The 20,906-nt window shown below is 47.1% G+C and overlaps 1 protein-coding gene across 7 annotated transcripts in view; it reads left to right on the forward strand.

The window, feature by feature from the left end:
* LOC127596242 (IQ motif and SEC7 domain-containing protein 1-like) overlaps positions 1 to 20,906 on the forward strand; it is a 114,746-nt gene that overhangs the window by 60,575 nt on the left and 33,265 nt on the right. The window contains exon 1 of one of the 7 annotated variants that reach the window (XM_052058511.1): positions 4,075 to 4,355. The exons of 5 other annotated variants lie outside the window; for them this stretch is intronic. In XM_052058511.1, the coding sequence (XP_051914471.1) occupies positions 4,282 to 4,355 (74 nt within the window). In that variant the 5' untranslated portion in view covers positions 4,075 to 4,281. Of the gene's footprint in view, positions 1 to 4,074; positions 4,356 to 6,853; positions 7,404 to 20,906 lie in introns of those variants that run through there. One more of the 7 variants, XM_052058510.1, reaches the window with a different exon arrangement.

Genomic DNA, 20,906 nt, shown 5'->3' on the forward strand with positions numbered 1-20,906 from the left:
CCCCAAAACTGAACCCTGTGGAAAAACGTACATCAGTGGGACTAAGACCAACCGAGGCTAAAACAAAATGTCCTGCCTGCCAAGTGGGATCTAAACCACTCTAGCGCGCTACCACTAATGCCCACCTGGTGCTGCAAATGAGCCAATAGATTACTGTGATCTACCATATGAAATGCTTCAGTCAGGTCCAACAAAGCAACACACAGTCTCTCGTGATATCAGCCAAGAGGATGAAATTAAAAAGTCATAACAAGGCCGATTCCGTGTACCAAACAGCTGCAAACAACGTGTTCAGACATCAGGGTGTCCATATTTGCACTTGGCACCTGGGCACCCGAGGCCACATTTTGAGGATCGACTTTGGGGTCGTTTCATCAAACATGTGGCTTGTCTTGGACACTTGGGTGATGAGAGGGGTTGTGCTGTGAACCGTACGCCGCCTGTTGGTGGGAAACGATGCCAGTCCGACCTGGTAGACCCAAATGTCTTTTCAGGATGTGCAGAGTCAGTGGTTGGCGCCTGTTGTGGCGACAAGCCCTGATCCCGATGGTAGACACGGGTGCTGTGGGGATCCTGAAAAGGCCTGAAAAACAAACAAACTGGGTACCAGATGGCCAAGTGAAACACGACTGAGGCGCTGGAGACAAGAGTCCATCAGGAAGCTGAATCTCAACTGAAAGAGGAGCGGTGTGGCTTTCGTCCTATACAGGGTATTCGAGGGTGCATGGGAGTTTGTTCAACCCGTCTACATGTGCTTTTATGGACTTGGCGTTCGACAGGAGTTCTGTTCCTCTGGGAGTTCTGTGTGGCGTGATTCGGGAGTGCCAAACCTCCCGATGTGGCATTTTCTGTCCCTGTACAACCGATGTCTTGGTTGGGTTCGCATTGCCAGCAATAAATTCGATTAGTTTCCAGTGAGGGTTGGAGGCTGCCATTTATTACCGATTCTGTTTCGAACTATGATGCACAGAGTTTCTACGCGCCGCCACGGCATTGACTGGGTCTGGTTTAGATGTCCCCAATATTGTAATTCTGCTTTTTTCCGTGGTCCTCAGTCCGAAAAGGGTGGAGTGCTCTCTCTGCGTCGCGATTAAAGTATTGAAACTTAAATCATTTTCTGTCGGAATGAAAATGAAAAAAAAAAAGTATTGCGACCACACTTGTCGTTGGTACGTTTGTGTATTTGTATGTGTTTATGTAGGCAGGATTTGTTTCTCTTTTACTTGGTGGTTTCGCTCTCTCGCAAATTGACTTGTCAAAGCTGGTGTTTAATTAATTTACTGAGTAGTCATGTCGAATTAGGGACCCGTTTCTAATCTCCTTGCTGTGTCATAAACATTGGCATGCTTGCGCCGACCCTCGTCTTATCATCTCTGCGGCACGCAACCTCCTTGTGCTCCTTGAGGTCGAGCAATGGCAAAGATGATTCTCTGCAGCTGGCCAATTTCTACTCAAGTATTTATGGACTGCACATGACTGAGGGAAGGTCATGGCGAGATCCTTGAGGGCACTTTATCAGTGATTGACTGCGTCAGTCCCAGCGAGTAGCGGGGTCCCCGCGCTGCAATGCTCCATATCAGCCCGTGTTAGAGTGCTCCAGTTTAATGCTGCTGCGCTTGCATTGAAACCAGAAGAACCCGTCAAAAGGCTCTTCAGATGAGCTCATTTCATTGGATGGCTGCAGGGCCGAAGCCTTTTTATGGCCTTTCGATTTATGCTACATTTAGGCCGGTATTGATTAACGCCACATTTGGCAGGAGGTATTTTGATCTTACAATTGTATTGTTGTCAATCTTTTATGTGATGTGTTCGGTTGTTTTATGTGCTTTGTTGTCTTATTGTTATTATTGGAAAGCGCTTTTACATAGCTGTTGCAGCTGTTCTGAAAGCACGATACAAATAACGCTGTTTCGAATTCTTTGACCTGCAGATGCATGGTCAAGGAACACAGCATGACTCAATCTAACTTCAATAATTTTTGTAAGTTATATACCGGTATGTGTGTGTGTGTGTGTATATATATATATATATATATATATATATTTTTTTTACCTCTGCCAATGTAAGAGTCTTGCCACCAAGCAATACACTTTGATTCCATTTCATCTGATGCGCATTTCAGTCACACGCTGTGAAGGGTACGGCAAAAATTGAGCTTTGCATACAACTCTTCGAGACATGTCTGTTGGCGTAGCGACGATAACAGTACTGTATCTTTACTGTACTTTTTGCTGGGGCAGAAAAATCTTTCTCTGAGGGTTGTGAACTTCTGCTTGGATGCCAGTCATATTGAGCAGATTGATGCCGTCCTCCAGAAGAGGTCTGTGTTGATCAATAGTCAAAGAAGACTTTGTTCAGGCTAATGCAAGTACTGTGCTGGAATGTAGCAGTAAGCGTTGTGATCATCGGCGGTGTCAAGCAATTTTATTTATTTATATACCAACTGGCCACTCAAGTGGACATGTATGCCAACTGAATCATCTTTTATGGTAGTGTGTGTTCTTTTCCTTTGCCCTGCCCTGTAGACTCTAAACTTAATTAAAGCCCCGTCATTTCTGTTTGAGAGCCGTTTGTTTGCATTTCATGGCACCTAATGCTGCACTAATCGCTCTTCCTGACGGGCTCTTTTGCGTTCTGAAGAAAAACTGTTTCCACCCACACTTTGCCACTGAATGTCATGTTCCATTAATCCAAAAGAAGGAAGTCGCTTGAAAGCGTCTTTTTAATGGGGTGCATGCTTGTGTCTCTGTTTATTATTGACGACAAAAAGTCAGTAAGTGTGATATTTCCGGGACCAAAGAAGCCTATAGGGAACCGGGATGTAGAAAATAGCTTGTTTACTGTGAGGCTCATGAAAATGAGGAGGTGTAAATTGTGAGAAAAAAGCTGATGAATGGTGTGTAGATTAATTCATTCCTTTGTGTCCCTCGCTGCCATTCAGGCTTTCTGTGCGTCCTTTGTTGACACCCAAGCTCCTTCTATATTTTGCGAAGGTCTGATCCGGTGCCAGGAGGTTCCGAAAAACAAAACAAAAAACGTCACGTGGAACGCTGTTGACGGATGAAACGGATCAAACCACATTTCGCATGTTGATAAGCACATACTGTATGCATGTTTATTTGCCTTTTGTGATTTGAGCGCAAAGGCCCACTTGTTTGTGTAACTATGCATCATTCTCATTGTTTGTTTGCTTTGACCCGACTTGGACCGAATATTGATGAGATGTCCGGGTTGAACTGCTGCAGGGAAACAACAACACTGCCTTTGTGTTCAATGGCAAACAATTGGCCAGAAGATGCTTTGATTGGCATTCAGTTTTGGATCGCTCAGCCAAACACTACAGCGATAAATTGAATCCCAAAATGAATTCATTCCTTCCAGGTTTATGATGTTCCTATATGCCTGACTTCAGTTTTTCTTCTGACATCCTTACGTGACCCCACTATTAAATTGATTTCATGAATCCCTTATTTGTCAAGTGTCTTTCTGCTTGACACATGCGTGAACACATGTGGTCACACAGCATTGCCGCAGTCCCGCCCATCCGCTAAAACAGCCAATCAAAGGCGTTGCTGCTCTGCTTCCTTTTGAAGCTTCACGAGTACGCTAGTGTTGCCCGGCAACCGCATTCGGCACATTTCTGGGAGGTTCTCTGCAGATGGCAGTGCCTGTCTGAGGGAGACTGATAGGGCAAGAGCGAGAGGATGACGAGAAGCGAGGAAAATTTGGCTGGATAGGACACAGTGCAGGAAAGTTTGAGCACGACTGGGAACGGCAAGATTCTTCCTCCCGAGCCCCGGGCACTCCTCCACATTCCGGTACCTGTGCCTTCTGGAGCTGGAGCCGCGGCCATGAAGTCTCCGAGGATTCTGGGCTGACGCACTGTGTGGAGCCAGCCTTCACAGAGGACACACTGACTGACCTGAATTGCTGCGAAACACAGCCAGCAAAGCTAATACTGGACTTTTTGGGGGGCCTGGATCTCAAGCATAAATTACAGGTTCAAACAAGTCCAAAAGGGGTTCCCAGTCCGCCTGCTGTTGTGGGCTCATGTTGACAGAGACGGGTCCAGGAGTGGGGTGGTAGTTACTGGCAGGTTAGAGCAGCTCCGGCTGTCATCCAGTCATTGAGGTTGCGCTCCAGTAGGAGGATAAATCTGATTTCCACACCATGAATTCGTTGGCTGAAGACATGAGCAAGATCCTGCTTATTTGCTGCCTTGTTGATGTTTAGATTAGTGTCGTAGGATTCCGTGTTGCCGCTTGATTGTCCGTGCCCAGGATGTGGAAGTTTAAAGCCTTTTGCATGGACTACTGGCACGTGCTGTGCTTGCACCCCAACAACTTTTACAAAAGGTAGGTCTGAAGACATCCACAAGCGTGCTTCCTCACGTCTGTCCGGTTGTGAGGGAACCTGTGTATGAGGCGAGCGTTAGTTTGGTGAATTGCGAGCTGGATGAACTATTGTTCATTTCTCTGAGAAATCCTGATCTTGTCCATCATTTAAGACAATCAGCCGTTCAATTGACTTTGTAATGGTTTGTTTATGTGTGTTCAGCATTGACTGAAAAGCAGGCGATGACTCAATGTATCCCATCTGGGTCCCACTGGGGAAACTGCTCTGTTCACCTCTCACCTCCTGCATAATCTCTCCCTCATTAGTGGCCCGTCCATTTTAGCAGCTCACATAAAGCATAAAGCCACAATTTATTCATCTTTCAAGTGCTTCAGGATTTCTCCGCCTTTCACGCAAACACGGCAGTCCTGTCCTCAGATGAGATTAAAAATCCTTTTTGAGGAAAGTGGAAAAGGGAGAGCAGTCTAGAACACTCTCCAACATGTTGTCTTGTTCTTTGATTACCAGATATCAGATTATTTTAACCACTGCTCTGTGTGTGTGTGTGTGTGCGTGTGCGTGTGCGTGTGCGCGTGCGCGCGCGGTATGCATGCTTACATCTGTGCGCCCACGCAGGGCAGGTTCCAAGTGTATCAAAACGGTTTTCTATTGCCCTGTGTCATGCTGTATAAATTACACAGCCCATCCCCCTGCTGCTGTGTTGGGACCATAAAGGCAGCCACATGTCATTCACAGCCTATAATGACAGAGGCCTCAGATGCTCCTTATACCGAACAATCAAACTCCAGCTGCTGAAAAACTGAAATGCAGCTGAGACAATTAATGCAAAGCCACCCATGTCAGTATGTCCTAATGAAGCTTTGTCTCCAACACAGGGGCCGGGCAGCAAGATTATCACATTGGCCTCACAATACTGTGGTTGCAGATTAGAATCCGGACTACGGCCTTCTGAGAATGAGCAAGAAAATCTATGAAAAAGTGGGAAAAATCCAAAAATGAAACAAAACAACATCTCCAAATATGCAAATACACAGGTGTGGAACTGCAAATATGCAAGGCTCAATTTTAATTTGAAGTTATAATATCAGTAATCACCACTGGATGTCAGACATGTCTTTCTTGCGCTTACTTCAACGTTAGTCGGCCAAATATTGTTTTGCGGATTTGGAATGATATACAAGTTAAACATGGACCTCAATAATATTATAATTTCACGTTAATTTTATTGAAAATTGGACAAAATTAGTTCTTGAGTTTTGGTTTGCTGTTCAGCAGTTTTGTGCCGTCCTTGAATGCTACCTTTTTCTTTTTCTTTATGCAAGAGCGCCCTTTTTATGGTGAAGGAAAAAAAGTGCACTTGTTGTTTGTGTCAAGCCCATTGTTGTTGAGTTACGATCGTGGGCCTTTTCGACATGCATTGAAAAATGTATGACCAAAAATGGACTCTGACCTCCACCCCCATTCCAAAAATATGCATGTTAGCTGCTTTATCTTCTTTTTCCTCATTTGAGGTCACCCAGTAGTTCACAGTAGTAATTTACAATGTCAATTATTCGGATCTGTGTCAGATTAGAGCTGACAGACATAAACAGCTGTTTAGTCCAGGTCTGATAGTCCAAGACAAAATGAGTTTCAAAAATAAATAAATAAATTGCACATTTTTGCCTTGGTGACTTTGAATGTAATATCATTGTATATGTACTCCTTCATTTTTTGTGGGGGTAATATATCACAAAATCCCTGTCGAATGACCATGATTTTTGTTTTTGGTGGAAAAACTGTCCTGTTTCCCTTAGACTCAGCGCAACATTTTTGTGCCCTGAACACAGCACATGCTTTTTATTTTGAATTGCCATTCCAAGGTTAGTTAACAGTTTAATTTCAGCTCACCTTATTCTTACAACCTGGTTGCTTTATTGCTTCAGCAATATCATTATAGCCTGAGAAAATGACATTTGGGTTGTCTACGCCAAGGATGAAGGAATGTATGATCTACTTTATACAAATGCAATAAGTGCCTGTCTGGACGACCTTGGGGGGTGGGGGGTCACATGTCTACAAGATTATAAATTGAACATTCTTTCAGCGGCTTGTGTAAACATCCACCATGAAAATACTTAATTACTTCAGTGGCCTGATTGTCTTTTGAACTTTGCCTTTGTCTGGAATCGATCTGTTTGTTGACTAGAGCATGGATGGGCAGAAGCACTAGAAGAAGTCTCTTCACAACTGCGTAGGGCTGTTGAGTGTGTCATTTAGTGCTATTATTTTCCTGCGTGCTCCAAAAAGATCTGAGTGTCTGAATTCATTGGAATATTCCGATCATAGGGGTGTAACTCATTACATCTCCTGACCCTCGCTTGCATGTCGTCATATTATCTCCAAGCCTTTTCCCCCCAAACAGCCCCTCCCAGCTGCTGAACTGGCCTTCACCCTCTCCCGAGTGCGGCCTTCCCTTCGCGAGCTGTGTGATTGTTGGACACGAGCCCACCTATTACTTGGGCCGTATCTCTATCTCTCCGTTTCCCTCTCTTTCTCTGGTTGAAACTCACAGCATAGACCCTCCCCATCACGGTCAGGGGGCATGCATGGGAGCGCCGCAAGAGGAAAAGTTGCTTGGCTTAGAAAGAACAAAAAAGAAGCGAAGTTGCACAGGGCTGAAAAAGTTGTGGTGGGTGGAGAGCTTTTGTTCAGAAGAGGCGTCATTTGTCTTGCGTTCTCCATACTGGGCCTTTACCTTACTTGGTAATCTGGCATCAGCTGGTGAGGGCAGCAACTTGAAGTGGGACTGCAGCTTCAAGACTTGAAGCACAGATGGAATGAATCTCTCTGTGGGATTTTGCACGGAAAGTGAAGGATGAGGCCTGCAATTTGCGGTGCCAGGGAGTGAACGCGGAAGATATTTCCGCTGGTCACTTCTTTTAGTAGCCAGTTTTTCGAAACGCCGGGCCGTGCGCATTTTTTTCGGGCATGTCTGAGGTCTCCGCTGATGTCACTACCGTGTGGAATGCGATGTGGAAGTACTGCATCTCCAGCCGGACTATAAGGTAGGGGAGACTATCTGCTGTAAGGGCCTGTGTGGTTGCTCTGCATCATGAGTGCTGGTTGTTTTCTGACTGACCACAGCAGTGTGGACAGACAATTCTCAAGTGACAGAGCAAAGTGGCACGTCCTGCGCATCGCTCAAAACATTTTGCTTTCCTATGTGGGAATATGTTATCACAGCGTATACAGATACTGTACACAGTAATTATTATTGACATTATCTTGGTCTTTTGACAGTTTCCCTAATCAAAAACATCAAAAATGATTTACCATGAGCTTAAAGTCTTTTTGTTGTTGTTGTTGTTAACATTGAACTTTGCTTCACAATTTGTAGAATGAATACATCCTGGTCTGGTCAAAATATAACTTCATCCCCCAAAACAGAAATGATGTGAAATCAATGTCCAATTTATCAACTGTAACATATTAAGTACAATGCCTTGTTTCTTTTTTCTGCTCCATTCAAATGTCTTCTTATCAATACATTTGCAGGGAAATACTCATTTTTGTTGTTTAGGCTAATCCGACCTTATTATTTTTGTTTATACATGGACATACTGTATAGTTCGCAGTGTTGCGCAATAATTCAGCGTCAATAATGGTACACCGTATCATGGTCAAGGTCTTTAATTTACCATATACGGTGGTGGTGACAGAGGAGGTCAATGATTTTGCGATCATGATCTCTCTGGATCATGAAGCCTTCCTGACAAGAACAATAATTAAAACGATTCAATACAGACGAACAATCATGCACAATATCTCCACCAATCACAGTTGCTGCCGTCGTCGCACAAGATTGTGGGTAGAGTGGTGCTTTTAAATTGCAAAACAGTTTTGGCAAGCATATTGTTTCAAAGGATTGTAGGTAGAGCAGAAACGATCAAAAGTTGGCCCACACTTTTTCATACGACTGAAGGAGAAAATGTGTATCTGAGGTGTTCGCCTTCTGACAGTGTTTTAAGCTCCCTTGCTAAAAATAAGCTGGTGTTAACTTTTGACCCAGACGGGACTCCATAGAAACCGGGCTGCATCTGATACCATCTTATGCATCTTATTTCTAGTACGTCAGCAAGCATGACTTATTTATTGCCACCTTATGCCACCTTATCCCACGGTGAACGTGTCAGGGGACAGAGGAGTGAAGCAACATGTTAAGTAAAGTCTCTTGTGAAGGGCCTGGAATACTAAACTGACCTGTCAGCACTACTTCATCGGTAAATGGCTTACAAGAAAGACCTCTGGGGACGCTAATACCGGAGCGTAGTTGATCAATGAGAGCAGGCGGCAAGGTTGTTGATCTTTTGCTTTGTTGCTCTGACTCGAACAGACTTTTTGAGAAAGGGGAAGGGGGCGAGGAGGGTATGAAGAGGAACTACTTGTAATGGAAATGCAGTGATCTGCCAAAGCGAGCCTCCGGTTCCGCTGTGGTGAGTGAAAAATAGTCTCTGCGGTGGAAAAGATTAGACGTGTCTCGGATGGAAGCCGTATCCTGGTCAGAAATGTCAGCTGGATTCTGACGTGAAACGGCCGGAATGGCGATTCTTGATTTGCGTTTGCATTGCGCTTGTGGAATTGGTGTGAATTCAAATTTATAGTCATGTTTCTGTCAAATGATAGTGTTTATGTCTTGCGGAAACCGCAGTGGTTCGAAACCCTACGTTGGTATCTCGAGAGGAACATTTGTTACTTGTATGATCTGATGCACTCATGGATATACTTATCTGGTGGAAAATAAGTCTACACTGAGGATCCGCTGGCTGTTTGCTGATGCGCCTTTCCTTTTCCTTCAACATTTTAATGCGCGTCTTATTTTTCAGCCAATGTCTGAAAATATTTGTTTGATTAATCAGCATAGGCAAGCATAACTATTATGGCGTAACAATGCAATCCAAACCAATAGCGGCTAGTTTGTTGTGCATGTGCAAAGTGTTTGCCACTTGCAATTGCCAGTTTTTTTTTTTCTTGAAAAGTGATAATGACTACATTTGGCCAGCTTATGAACCAACAGCCGATCTACTACTGCTTCAGGCTTTCTTTCTTCTGGATCCCTGCTGCAGTATCTACACTGTTCTCGTTAGACTTGACACTGTTTGAAATGGTCATTATGGAAGGATGCCGGTTTGCTTACATGCACAAGAATGATGCCCCATAGAGACATCGCTTTTTATGTTGACTTTGATTATGGTGGGGAAGAACAGGCACACTGCCTGGGGTGGTCCTGGATTCAGTGTCACCATGTGCGAGGACAGCCTTGTCATGTCATTTCACATTGCCATTTTTAAAATGTAAATTTGGGTTACGTTGTGACAAAGCAGCCGCAGGTATTGCACGTGCCAGAAACCACTGCAAGTCGCAATCTCAGTCATAGCTCCAATATTTCCAAATATGCTGTTTTTGTTGTTGTTGTTTTTTGGGGGTTGGGAGTGTGGGGGGTTATCACGTGACAAAAAACTGGGAATCTCAAACCAGGGTCTCTTTTCCTGCCTCTTTGGGCTCTCATTTGACTTTTAATGGCATCCTGTATTCCCTCGCATCTCCTCACAGCGCCCGCCTGCAGAATAATGAGGGTGTGTGCTGCATTAACTTATGTAATGGTGAGCAAGGGGAGGAGAGAGGGATTAGGGGGTTAGTGTGATGGTGGTGGTGGCGGGTGGGGGGGGGGGCATTACAGATCCAGGGCGGGAGAAGAGAAGAGTGATGAGCTCACTCTACTGCACTGCAGCTCTTCTCTGTACAATGCTGCCCCTTGTGGTCTCGCTGATACCATGCAGCCCCTTACACACGAATAGATGAATAATTTACACTCAGATGAACTATTTCCAACTCACTCTGTGGCTGCGTATATGTTAGGATGGTGTATTTACCCGTTGAAACAAAGCGGTCCTTCATGGGGGACCTTCATCATCTGTGATGACGGTGTTGAATGCAGGGATACAATACTGGTGTGTCATCCAAGTATACAATCAGCTGTGTAATGGATTATTACAGTGACAAAAAGCATTCTGTCTGATAATTTGGTTGTTCACATAGCTTTGTGAAAAGCCTGATGGAGAGAAGTGGAAAGTGGCATGAGTAAGCAGTCATTAGACTTCAATTTTTTATTCTGGTCTTGCTAATTGCAGTGTGCAGGCTTGTGTGTTTGCCTGCATCCACACATCCATATCTTCTCATGCATTGCTTTTCTTTTTTTGACCTGCCGTAGCTGTTGCCTTGACAACCGGCTTCTGAGGTCTGTGCACGTGCGTGCAATTGTGATAAATCTCGCTTTCAATATCGGCTGGGCCGTCCTCGGAGACGCACCTAATGCCTGCATCACTCAGCTGTCCTCCATCTGGAATTGATTTTCTTATTATGTCATTCACCAATGCTCGTCGTGTAATGTCTCCTGATTATTCTTTTTTTTTTTCCTTGAGAATTAATACATTGCCACAGAGGATGAATCAGAGGTTCACACAGCTTTTGGCTGTGTGTACAACAGGCTTTATGTGACAGGGATTTTTACACTATCAAAGTAAGAGCCAGTCAAAGCTGAAACGGGCATTTAGTGACAAAGGAGAGCCAACGCTCCTCAGTTGGACTCGGATACGTCTGCCTGAAGTTGAAATGAGTTCCCAGAGAAGCTGTCCCTGGCCAGTGGTAATCCTTTATTCCTTGCTGTTATTAAACAATAACCTCCCGACTGCTTTTCTGCTTTACATGCACCTGTTTGCACATCCCTCATGAAAAAGAATTGTTTTGAGCTTGGTCGAACAGTGCTGCATTGACTGCGCACCAGCACCATCTGTTGGTGGATTCAGGGCAGAGAACTGCCTCAAGGGATGAAAATCTCCCGAGCCTGCCTTTTGGTTGACGTTCGATGTTTATGTCCTTCCTATCGCGCGAGCAATCTGCCATTCTCGTAAAAGAGATTCGAAAGTTAGTCATCAAACTTGTCTTAACTGCTAATGGCCACCCAGCCGGTCAAATGATTTCAAGGTTTGCGCCGTGAGGAAGTCAAGGGCAGAGAGCGAAGAAATGAAACAACCGCACAAATGAACACGACTGTGCGAAAAGACAAATTGAGGCAGGGAGTTACCACGAGGGGGGCTCAGGAACTCCTGCAGCTTTCTCAAAGCCAATTTTAGACATCCAATGTTCATATAATGATTCTGATGCAAAACCGCGACACCTGAGCGTTACCTTGTTTGAAGTTGCTCTCGCACAGAAAAGGCAGCTCTTGACAATTCAGAGAACAGCTCGTTTTGTTTATCAGATAGGAATCTGATATCAAACTCAGACACGATTCTTTCATTCAAGAAACGGATTTAGTATGAAATGCCACCATTATTCAGTTCGCATTCTGAAGCTTTGATGTTATCCGACCACATCTTGTGTTGTTCTCCATCTTTATATGGGTTCTGGTCGAGAGCTCAGATTTCTCCCCCCTTGGCACCCTGTGTCCTGAAGAGCGTGGATAAATAACACGCACACACTCTCGCTCGCAATTGTTGACCTTGCTGAGCTGCGACTGCTACATGCAGCCTCTGTGTGGACGTGTCCAACACTGAAGCACATAAATTAAGGCAGCAGCTGAATAAATGAACAGGAAGCTACAAAGAATGGAAAGGAAGGTCGGAGAGACATAGCTGAGTCACAATGAAGAGTGAGAGCTCTTTATGAGGGGTGGTGGGGACGGGGGGGGGGGGGGGGGTGCACTCCTCATTCATTGACGTTTTCATAGGAAAATGTGCTGATTAGCGCAATACGAACCAGTCCAACACCGCCGCTTGCTGATGGGGCACAGTGTGTATGTGTGTAGCTCTCCTGTAACGGCGGTCACCTTGGTCTCGTCTCGGACTGGTGACTATTTGTCATCAAGGCCCAGATCAGGTTGCACCGCTGTCTGGTTCAACCAGGAGACAGCCTAGTGGAGGTAGGTTGCGTGTGTGGGTCTGCGTGCACGTGTTCTTTGCAGGTAGGGGGAAGTAGTACATCGTGTTGTCTGACTGCTGGGCGTGCATAATCGGCAAGTCCATTTCTGTCTTCATGTCATTGTGAAGCAACTATGGTGAAATCGATTTCTGTATTTGACTTTCCTGCATACTAACAGTTTTAATTGTCTGACGATAACAGCTTTATATTTCCCAACAGCATCCTATTACTGTTCCACTACACACACATTTATATATAGATATATTAGAGCTGTCAAACGATTAAAATATTTAATCTAATTTAAAATGCAACTGTCATAATTAACTCAAATTCACTAAGAATTAATCGTGATTTCTCACGCATTTTTGATCATTCCTGAATTTCCTTTTGATATTTTTTTGTCCTATTTTTCCCCATTTTAATGCTCTTGTCAACATGGAATCATGAATCAGTTTTCTATGTGCAAAATGCAAATATTTACTGAAATAACAATTTCGATTTTCAATTTTACATGAACATTTTTCACTTGGAGCAGTTATTCACACATAATCTCTCACACAAAATTACTGTCCATCAACAACAGTGAAAAAATATTTGGGCACAGAACAGCTGCTTTTTTAGCTCTTTTTATGGAATCAAAACAGAGCAATATAATATAGATATTGCACATCTAAGGTAAACTAGAACTCGGCCTATAGTGGATTTAAACCATGGTTGCATACTTCGTTTTTCTCAAGTTTGCTTTGAACACAGCAGTCAGACTATGTTGATTCTGTTGGTGTTTCTTGCGCGGAAGTCTCTACGGTTTTGTGTAGACATCATTTCGGATGACTACACTTGGTTCGATGACAACACTGGACACGTTTTATTTTCCCTAGGTCGCTACCACTGCAGTGCACTGTCACTGTCAGACGAACACAGAGAAGCTCCACCCGCTCTATTTATATGGACACGGAACACTGTCACCTTTCACACAAAATAGTTCCAAACAATTAACAATCGCGTCAGTGTCATACATCGTATACTTGTATGATACAGGTAACTTTGGTCTTGTCAGAGGAGCAATCTGGCAACTTTTTAAAAGTGAACTTTACATTCATGAACTCCTTAAGTATTCGTTTTCGGCGTCTCGCACTGCCATGGCTGGCAAAACAAAGTGCGTGGACCTATGCAGCGCACTTGCTGTTTTGTTTGTGGTTTATTTTTAGAGCAATGTAACATCCGCTGTGACGTGTGCTGTGTTAATCTCGCGAGAAAAAAAATTAATCCCGTTAAAATTCATTTAAATGAATGCCAATAAAAACTCACTAAGCTGAAAGCTCAAATATATATGTATAAGTAAAGTAGCAGTATGTAGGCGAAACCTTTCTACCGGCGCCTAATTTTGGGGGTTTTTGAGCCTCGTTCAGGTCCTACTACACAATCATGTACAGTAAATTTGTCTGTGATTTCACTCTGCAAATCCCCCGCCCACCATTTGAAAAAACCACTGGGCCATGGGTATGGTGTCAAGATTTGCAACTCCAATACTGTTCAAGCAACAGTAAAGTACAGACAGAAGTCTTAAAACAGGAAGCCCCGTTTGATGCTAATTTATTCATGTCATGTTCTTTAATGATACAAAATACATGATAAAATAAGATACATGTTTATGTGCGCATGCAAGAAAATGTTTGCACTTGAACAATGTGTTAGACTTCACGAATAGTAATGTGCAACAAAATGAGATACTGTATTGCAAGGCAGTTTTGCAAATCATTCACTTAATTTGAAAAGCAACTCTTTCATTGAATGCAAAATTTGGCCTGCAATTTGGGCTTTGAAACATCTTAATTGAAGACTTGCATGATCACTGAACTCTTTGCCAACAGATTTTTTTCCCTCCAGTCCTACTTTGCCCCGGGACATTCCTGCTGATTGTTCCTGTTGACATATTTACAGTGAAAACTGTTGCATGATGACCACAGGTCCGTTTGCGGCAATTGTTTACTGAAATCTTGGTCCAACTGGTCCTGCTCTGATTAGACTTGAATTGAGGGCCCAGCGAGCAGAAATGCGAGAGAGGCCAAGGACCGGCTCGAGGACCGAGGGGCGGTCCTTGGTCCTCGGACGTGGCCTCGGGAGTCAAGTCCTTGGCCTTGGCCTCGGATTGCCGGTCCTCGGACACAATGAGGAATTAGAGCCTCGAATCCCTTGTCAAAAGACCGCTAAAATCACGAAGAATCTAATAAATTCCATCGAAGGAAACCCTTATTGATGGATTAACTCTATCACTTTAAGAGGAGCGGGTTAGCAGTTAGTTTCAATCACGGTTTGTTGCGTTCGCGATCGGCAGTTTAAACAGCGTGTAAACCTTTCTGTAACAGTGGTGTCTTTTATTTTGTTATTTTTGCACAGTCGTCACGTTTGTGCGGTCGCACTGAAATGTTTGTTTGAACCAAGTAATGTGCATTGCAGCTGGAGTCGGCAGTTCACGTCCGGGTTTGGCCTTTGGGATTTGGAGTCCTTTTGCTCGATTCCAGTTATGTTTGCTGAATGCTTTCTCGTGCTTGGAATAATGAATATTGATAATACATAGTTTAAAATCATGGTTGATTTAATTATTTATTATTATATTGTGAAATTGAAGGTATTAATTAATGTAGTATTAGTGGTAGTGGTAATAATAGTCGTACTCAGAGAATGGTTAGAGATTCAGCCATCTCGTTACCTCTGCGTGCCTCGTCCTAGACACATAATTTTCCCACGGGACGCACAGTTCTAAACAATGTGCGTTTTTGGGACGCAAGGAAATTTCTCAGTCAAAACAAACAAACAAACAAAAAACTACGGCAAGCCTGAGGATTTTACAGGAACAATCGTTACCGGTAGCGTGTCATTTCCGTGGCGTAATTTTCACGGTACCGAAAAATAGTTTCATTATAAAAGTCACCGCACTTGAATTGACTGTGTGATCCATACGATTTCACTGCGCCTGTATGTGTGTTTGTGATGTGGTGTGGTGTGTGAGTGTCTTTCTTCTAATTTACTTTTGTTTTGTTTTGTTTACAATGTTGGGGGGGGGGGCAGATGACGTTGGGTGCGCATGCGGGTTGTTATTTTAGTCCGCAAACTGAGGAATGGCGCGGATGAAAGTTTGAAATGGCGGCGAAAACAACTCACCAAGGTCTACTAATTGCGATATTTAAGAAATGGGAATGCTTGTCTGATTTTTCGTATGAATCGTCCAAAGGGCGTATCACTAAACTCACCTGTGACGTATGCACAGAATGCGAGAGCGAAATACGATGCGAGGCACAATTACGAGGCAAGTTGGTCATTAGATTTGTAGGCTAATAGCTGTGAAAAATATTAGGAAACAGGATTGATTATTCTATAATTTACTGGTTGTGGCATGGTAACTTTATGAATAAAACATTCGTCACAAAGTGTAGTAATGCTAATGTTAACTGTTGGTAGAACTCAAGATGACGTGTGTTAAATTCTTTCGTCAAATTGATCGTAGATTACACATGCATCATCTTGGGAAGAGGATGTCAAGCCACATCAATACTTACCTGTATTAATGATTACCAGTAAATTAATCTTTTCAGTGTGAAATTGGAAAAATAATCTGTCACGTTGCGCCGAGGCGATGAGAAATCGCCTCGTGCACAACAGAAAAAACGAGTTGGATCCCAGGAAAAGGCAGACACGAAAGGATCTTGTAAGAAACAAAAAGGGTTTTAATAATGAACAGAAAGAGCCCGACAGGGAAAACGGTAACAGAAAACGCTGGTGAAATAAGGACAAGGAAATAAGGAAGACAACCGAAAATGCTCGCGAAAAAACAAAGAGCGAGGAAGTCCAGAGATCGGAAAACTAGAGTAATAACAATTTGGTCGCAACGCGAATAAACGATGGTAGTGGCCGTAAGGCAAAAAGGGCAGCGAGTATTATCGAACGACGAAATAGCGAGAGAGAGCAATGGCACGGTAAGGAATTCTCCGGCAGTGAGAGAACTGCCGGAGTCACTTAATAAAGGAGGGTAATCAGTCCGAAATTACGAACAGGTGTGAAGAACAGGCGGAGGAAAAAACCCGCCACCTGCTGGCGGGCACGCGACATGACAGTACCCCCCCTCAATGGACGCCTCCCGGCGGACTACCCGGTTTGGATGGATGCGCAGAGTGGAAGTCGCGCAAAAGGGACGGATCAAGGATCCAGGAGCGTGGCACCCATTGCCGCTCCTCCGGCCCGTAGCCCTCCCAGTCGACCAGGTACTGGAAACCCCTGCCCCTGCGTCGAGAGTCCAGGATGGCACGCACCGCGTACACCGGACCACCATCGACCACCCGCGGAGGCGGCGGCGGAGCGGGAGGAGGCGCCAAGGCGCTGGAAGACACAGGCTTGAGCAGGGAGACGTGGAACACGGGGTGAACTTTCATGGAGGCCGGTAGCCGGAGCCTGACCGCGACGGGGCTGATGACGGCCTCGACCTCGAACGGTCCAGCGAATCGGGGTCCCAGTTTGGCAGACGTGCCGGCCAGGCGAAGATCCCTCGTTGCCAGCCACACCTTCTGTCCCACCACATATGAGGGCGCCGACGACGATCTGCGATCTGCCGGTTCCGGGACGCAGTGCGGGACAACGCAGCCCGGGCCTCTTTCCACACGTGATGGGCCCGCTTAAGGTGGTGCTGTACAGAAGGGAGGTCCACCTGCCCCTCCTGGGACGGAAACAACGGTGGCTGGTACCCGTAAGCCGTCATGAACGGTGATCTGCCTGTGGCGGAGGAGACGAGGGTGTTGTGGGCATATTCTACCCAGGGTAAATGGTCGACCCAGGATGCGGGACGGTGGAGGCACACACAGCGGAGGGCCGCCCCCAGATCCTGATTGGCGCGCTCAGCCTGTCCATTGGACTGGGGGTGGTATCCCGAGGTTAGGCTGGCCGTAGCTCCGCGGGACCGGCAGAACCGCTTACAGACGCGAGACACAAACTGGGGCCCCCGATCCGAAACACAATGTCCGCCGGAATGCCGTGGAGACGGAAGACGTGTCTGATGAGGAGGTTGGCGGTCTCCACCGCCGACGGCAACCTGGACAAAGGCACAAAGTGAGCAGCCTTGGAGAAGCGGTCCACGATCGTGAGCACGACCGTCCGACCCCGGGAAGGCGGGAGGCCCGTGACGAAGTCCAGGGCGATGTGGGACCACGGGCGAGGAGGAATGGGCAACGGCTGGAGCAGTCCCGCCGGAGGTTGATGGGACGACTTGCCGCAGGCGCAGGAGGTGCAGGCCTTGATGAACTCCGTCACGTCGCGGCGGAGCTCCGGCCACCAGAAACGCTGGGCGACGAGTTGCACAGTCCGGTTCACCCCGGGATGACACACCACCTTGGATCCATGTCCCCACTGCAGGACCTCCGATCGGAGGGCAGGAGGTACGAACAGCCTCCCCGCTGGGCACCCGGCCGGCACCTGAACCCCCTCCAGGGCTGTCTGGATCCGCTGCTCAATCTCCCACTGGACGGCCCCCACGATGCACTGGGTCAGGAGTATGGTCTCCGGGGATCGGTCCCTCCCCGCAGGTTCGTGGAAATGGGAAAGGGCGTCAGGCTTAGTGTTCTTAGACCCGGGGAGTAGGTGAGGACAAAGTCGAACCTGGTGAGGAAGAGGGCCCACCGGGCCTGACGGGCGTTTAGTCTTTTGGCGGAGCGGAGATAAGCAAGGTTTTTATGATCAGTGTAAACGGTAAAAGGCTCCTTTGCCCCCTCGAGCCAGTGCCGCCACTCCTGTAAGGCGGTCACAACTGCCAACAGTTCCCGGTTGCCCACGTCGTAGTTGGACTCGGCGGCACTGAGTCGACGGGAGAAGAAGGCGCAGGGATGCAGCTTCTGGTCGACTGGAGAGCGTTGGGACAGCACCGCACCCACCCCTGAATCCGAGGCGTCCACCTCTACGATGAAAGGGTAGTCAGCGTCAGGATGTTGCAGTACAGGGGGACTAGTAAACGCCGCCATAAGGTTGGCAAACGCCGCATCCGCGGTAGGGTCCCACTTAAAAGGGATCTTAACAGAAGTAAGGCGGGTTAAGGGAAGCGCCATGTGGCTGTATCCGCGGATAAAACGCCTGTAGAAGTTGGCGAACCCCAAGAAGCGCTGCAGTTCCTTGCGACTGGTAGGAACCGGCCAGTTAGTGACCGCACCGTCTTAATGGGGTCCGCTCGTAGCCTGCCCTGTTCTATAATGAACCCCAGGAAGGAGATGACGGGGACATGGAACTCACACTTCTCTGCCTTGACGAAGAGCCGGTTCTCCAGTAAACGTTGTAGCACCAGCCTAACATGTTGCCGGTGCTCATGTAATGAACGGGAAAAAATCAAAATGTCGTCAAGATAAACGAAACAGAAAAGGTTAATCATGTCCCGTAACACGTCATTAATAAGATTCTGGAATACGGCAGGGGCGTTTGTGAGACCAAAAGGCATAACTAAATATTCGAAATGGCCCAGGGGGGTCTTAAACGCGGTTTTCCATTCGTCGCCCTCTCGGATGCGAACCAAATGGTAAGCGCTGCGCAAGTCTAGTTTCGAGAAGACCGTGGCAGATTGCAGTGGGGCGAAGGCGGAGTCTATCAAGGGTAAGGGGTATTTATTCTTGATAGTGATCTCGTTCAATCCCCGATAGTCCACGCAGGGTCGCAGGGTCTTATCCTTCTTCCCCACGAAGAAAAAACCCGCCCCTAACGGTGAGCGTGATGGTCTGATGATACCTGCAGCGAGCGAGCTGTTGATGTATTCCGTTAACGCCTCACGCTCGGGTTGGGATACCTGATACAGCCGCGAGGTCGGCAACGGGGCGCCCGCCTGCAGGTCTATAGCGCAATCGTAGGGGCGGTGTGGGGGCAAGGAGCGCGCGCGATCCTCGCTAAATACCTCCCTAAGATCCCGATAGCACTCCGGCACTCCGTCAAGGCAGATTTCCTCGGGGGGCGCGACGCGTTCGTGCTTCCCGACGGCTGATTGTAAGCAGTGCTGATAACAATATTGGCTCCAGCTATCGATTGCTGGGCGCGCCCACGAAATCACGGGGTTATGCGTCTGAAGCCAGGGTAATCCGAGGATGATCGGAGCGTTGCGGGACCGCATCACATAAAAACGGCGATGCTCAATATGATTACCGGATAGTAGAAGCTTTAGCGGCTCCGTTCGATGCGTTACTACCGCCAGGAGACGCCCATCAAGATCACGCACCCGCTTCTTTTCAACCAACTCCTCTAAAGAGCAACCCAGTTCGGACGCGAGATTGGTGTCCATCAAACAGTCATCCGCTCCTGAATCTACCAGGGCCCGAACCCGTCTTGACCGGGACCCACCGAATACCTCCCCCTCGAGCTCAAGTCTGTTGGGGTGTCCCGGTCGCTTGTCGACTCGCCTAGACTCGGGGGGTGACGCGCGAGGTCGTAACTCACAGTAATCGGGGGGGAGCATGGAAAGACGACCCCGGATAGCTGGTTGCGGCGTGAGGGGGTGGTTGGGCGCTGTCTGTCGTAGCACGGTCACGGAGACGGCGCCTTCCTTCCTCCGCACCAACGTCCTTGCCGCCCAGCTGCATCGGTTCCTCCGTGGATGCTGTCACCGAACCCACGATATTCCTCACGGTACATGAAGCGTCGAGACGGATACCGATCACCTCCACGCTCCCGGCCTCGCTCCCTCAGGCGATTGTCCATGAGGAGGGAGAGGTCGATCAGCTCCTCCAAGTCGGTGCTGTGGTCGCGGGTCGCCAGCTCGTCCTTGAGTTGTGAGTTTAGGCCACTGCGAAACAGTCCACACAGGGCTCGATCGTCGTATCCACTGTGTGCGGCCAGGATCCGGAACTCAATGGAGTAGTCAGCGACCGACCGCCTTCCCTGATGAAGGGCGAGTAGCCGACCCTCCGCCTCTCTTCCCCACACGGAATGGTGGAACACCCGACGAAAGGCTGCCACGAAGTCAGGGAATGATGAACGGAGATTCGGCTTAGCGTCACTGGTCGCAATCGCCCACGACGCCGCCGGACCTGTTAACAGACTCATGACATAAGCCACCTTGGCGGCGTCATTAGCGTAGGCAGACGGCTGTTGGTCAAATATGAGAGAGCACTGGTGGAGGAAGTGTCCACACTGCCCGTGCTCACCCCCGTAACGAGGGGGATGTGGAAGCGAGGGCTCCCTCGACATAGTGGGATATGAGGAGGGCGCTTCCGGGGTGGTAGGACGAAACCCGGAGGGTGGTGGTCTCCGTTCCTCCACCCGAACTAAGCGAGGTTCGAAATCATCGAACCGATGATCCAACATGGAGACCGCGCCGCGGAGTTCCGTAAGGGCTTGGCCGTGCTGACTCATTTGTTGCTCTTGTCGGGAAAGAGCGGACAATATCTTTTCGATGTCTGCGGGATCCATGGTGGCCGGAGAATTCTGTCACGTTGCGCCCGAGGCGATGAGAAATCGCCTCGTGCACAACAGAAAAAACGAGGTGGATCCCAGGAAAAGGCAGACACGAAAGGATCTTGTAAGAAACAAAAAGGGTTTTAATAATGAACAGAAAGAGCCCGACAGGGAAAACGGTA

This window comes from Hippocampus zosterae, chromosome 2, assembly GCF_025434085.1.
Source record: "Hippocampus zosterae strain Florida chromosome 2, ASM2543408v3, whole genome shotgun sequence".
NCBI classification, from domain to species: Eukaryota; Metazoa; Chordata; class Actinopteri; order Syngnathiformes; family Syngnathidae; genus Hippocampus; species Hippocampus zosterae.